The sequence below is a fragment of the Tamandua tetradactyla genome, chromosome 4 (assembly GCF_023851605.1).
Source record: "Tamandua tetradactyla isolate mTamTet1 chromosome 4, mTamTet1.pri, whole genome shotgun sequence".
Lineage (NCBI taxonomy): Eukaryota > Metazoa > Chordata > Mammalia > Pilosa > Myrmecophagidae > Tamandua > Tamandua tetradactyla.
Window position 1 is genome coordinate 122,351,455 of NC_135330.1, and position 2,714 is coordinate 122,354,168.

Genomic DNA, 2,714 nt, shown 5'->3' on the forward strand with positions numbered 1-2,714 from the left:
CTTGTGCTTAGTGGCACAGAAAAGGCACTCATTAAATATTAGTAGATGAAGAAATGACTACACAAAGTCAGATGGTAAAACATTCAGAGATGGTAAATATAAAAGGGAGATCCTTTTTTTGTGCTTTCTTTTCCATTGAACAGGCAATTGAACAGGCTCCGAGACTTCACCTCGTCTTGCTCCAGACATTAACTCAAGAACTAAGTCAGTAGCCTAAAACAGCTATTTACTTCCATTAGATACCGGCCAACTTCCGTCAACTGGATGAAAAATGAAAGTTGTGTCTCAGTAGAAGTGTTGAGAAAGAGGACGAATCAGAAAAATTAGTTCAAATCTATCTCATTAATCGAGTGTGAACTTGAAATCATATTTGAAATTGCATTTGAAGGTAAAAGAAAGAGGAGGATTTTATGAGTTTTAGAATCATATAAATATCAGCGAATATTGCCATATTTGGACTACCATTAATTTATCATCTGTATAAGAGGATACTAGGAGACAGTGACTAATTAATGGCTATTTCTCTTAATAGTTTATTCTATGTCCAGGATAATATTAAACAACAGTAAAGTATTAACAGCAATTATTTGAGCTTGTGGGATTTAAAAAAAAAAAATCTCCCCAATTATTCTAACTTAGCCAGGGAGACTGAAGAGTGTTTTAAATACACCACGGGCATCACATTGCATTGAGAGATATCGTAAGTCACTTTACTGCATTCCTTGAGATAGAAGTGATTAGGCCTTAGTAAAAACCCATCATAATTGTTTTATTTCATTTGAGGTAAGTTTGAAGGATGAGACCCTCTCTGCTCTCCAAAAATAATATCAAAAGAGTAAGCAATAGATCCTTAGTTGTTAGGCACATTATTTCATTTTTTATATTTTTTCCTTAGAAATAAAAACATTTTTAATATGTGGCTCATATTGGTAAATTTAGGCATAGAATATACACAAATGTAGTGTAGAAAAAAGAAAGAAAGAGACAGAAAGAAATGAGAGGTTAGAATTAAAACCTGAAGGCTGAGTTAAAATGTCTTCTGTGGGTGCCTAGAAGGTGCCAGAAAAATGGGTTCACGTAAAAAAGGAATACATATCCTTGATTGATTATTGTTGCTTGGTATTTATTTTTTTCCTCCTCATTAGAGATATCCTAATCTTTCCCTACTTAAGTCCTCCAAAATTTAATTTCAACCACTGTACAAGAAATAAACTTTCAGTTTGTTAATTAGAAGCAATTAAGTACTAATTCCCTCGTTTTTATCCCCCTCTACACCTTAAAATAACATTCTGATATCCTTTACTTCTTTCACAAAAGAAGTGGCTGGCTGGACAAATTCCAAGCTGGTCAGTGTTTCAGTTTCCTAGGCTGCTCAAGCAAATGTCATGTAATGGTTTGCCTTAAACAATAGGAATTTAATGTTTTTGAGGTTAGAAAAAAAAAAAGTTCAAAGAGTGCACAGGGTTAGTGGTAGAATGCTCGCCTTCCGTGTGGGAGACCCAGGTTCAATTCCTGGACCATGCACCTAAAAAAATAAATAAATAAAAATAAAAATAAAATCATCATCAAGGAATTTTTTTTTTTTTTTTTTTTTTTTTTTTGCTAGAAGGTGATGTTCCAGTCCTGCCTGCCAGCAATTCTTGGTCCTTAGCTTGTCGCCTGGCAAAGCATACGGCAGTATCTCCTGGGCTTTCGCTTCTCTTGCAGGTTTGATTGATGTTCAGTCCCTGGGTGCGCTCTCTGTGGCTTTTCTTTCTGCGTGAATTTCATTGCCTTCTAAAGGACTCCAGTGACAGCATTAGGATGCATCCCGATGGAGGCGGGCCACAACTTATGGGAATTAATCTCATCGAAAAGTCCCACGTACAATGGACTCACACCCACTGGAGTGAATTAACTTGAAGAACATGTTTTTCTGGGGTATATAGTTCCAAACCTTCAGTCAGTGAAATGAATATCATTTCTTACTGACGTCTTCCGAACAGCAGCTACAGATAATGCTAAATATTTTTTATATCCTACGATCTCTTCATCTTAACTGACTTTAGTTACCCTGACTACAGACACATTAAAAATTCTCATTATCCCAAAATATATCTATTAAAATGTGGTTGTGGATTCCTGTAAAGGTGGTTTCCTGAGAGGCAGTGTCACATGGAACTTCCTAGCCTGAGCATCTGGAGCTCCAAGAAAGGGGTATTTCAAGTCAGTAAAATTATGTCTATATACCCCATTTCTTTGGAATCTTCAGCCCTCAAGATCTCAGCATCATGACCTCAGTTTCAACCCAATTGTTGATAGTCCTCATTCCACTGCTTTTGGTGTTGCCTGTTGTTGAAGCAGTAGAAGCTGGAGATGCAATTGCTGTCTTGTTAGGTGTGGTTCTCAGCATTCCAGGCATGTGTGCTTGTTTGGGGGCATATGCACGAAAGAGAATCGGACAGGTGTGACCTCCAAGGGCCTTCTAAATCAACCTTCATCCTGAAAACCTTTGTGCTTTTGAGGTTAGAATTGAGCTTTGGTGTCTGAAAGTTACCAAGAAACAGATAGTAAATGAGGTATTTTCACATTCCTAGGTATTTCCCTATAAATGGGAACAAATTTATATTAAATGGAAAAAAAATTCTCTCCACATCAAAGAGAACACTGACAAAAATCAGATTATAATTTCTGTTTGCTGGTTGTAAAGGTCAAATAAATAATACGACTCAAAT

At 36.4% G+C, this 2,714-nt stretch overlaps 1 protein-coding gene across 1 annotated transcript; it reads left to right on the forward strand.

The window, feature by feature from the left end:
- Nucleotides 1–2,237: 2,237 nt before the first annotated feature.
- Nucleotides 2,238–2,450, forward strand: LOC143679325 (small integral membrane protein 30-like). Its single transcript, XM_077155838.1, has one exon. The coding sequence runs from the start codon at nucleotides 2,271–2,273 to the stop codon at nucleotides 2,448–2,450; it is 180 nt and encodes a 59-aa protein (XP_077011953.1). The 5' UTR covers nucleotides 2,238–2,270.
- The last annotated feature ends 264 nt before the right edge of the window (nucleotides 2,451–2,714 follow it).

Bases quoted from the DNA above. Each gene is read 5' to 3' on its own strand.
- LOC143679325 (XM_077155838.1), top strand. From the start codon at position 2,271: ATGACCTCAGTTTCAACCCAATTGTTGATAGTCCTCATTCCACTGCTT.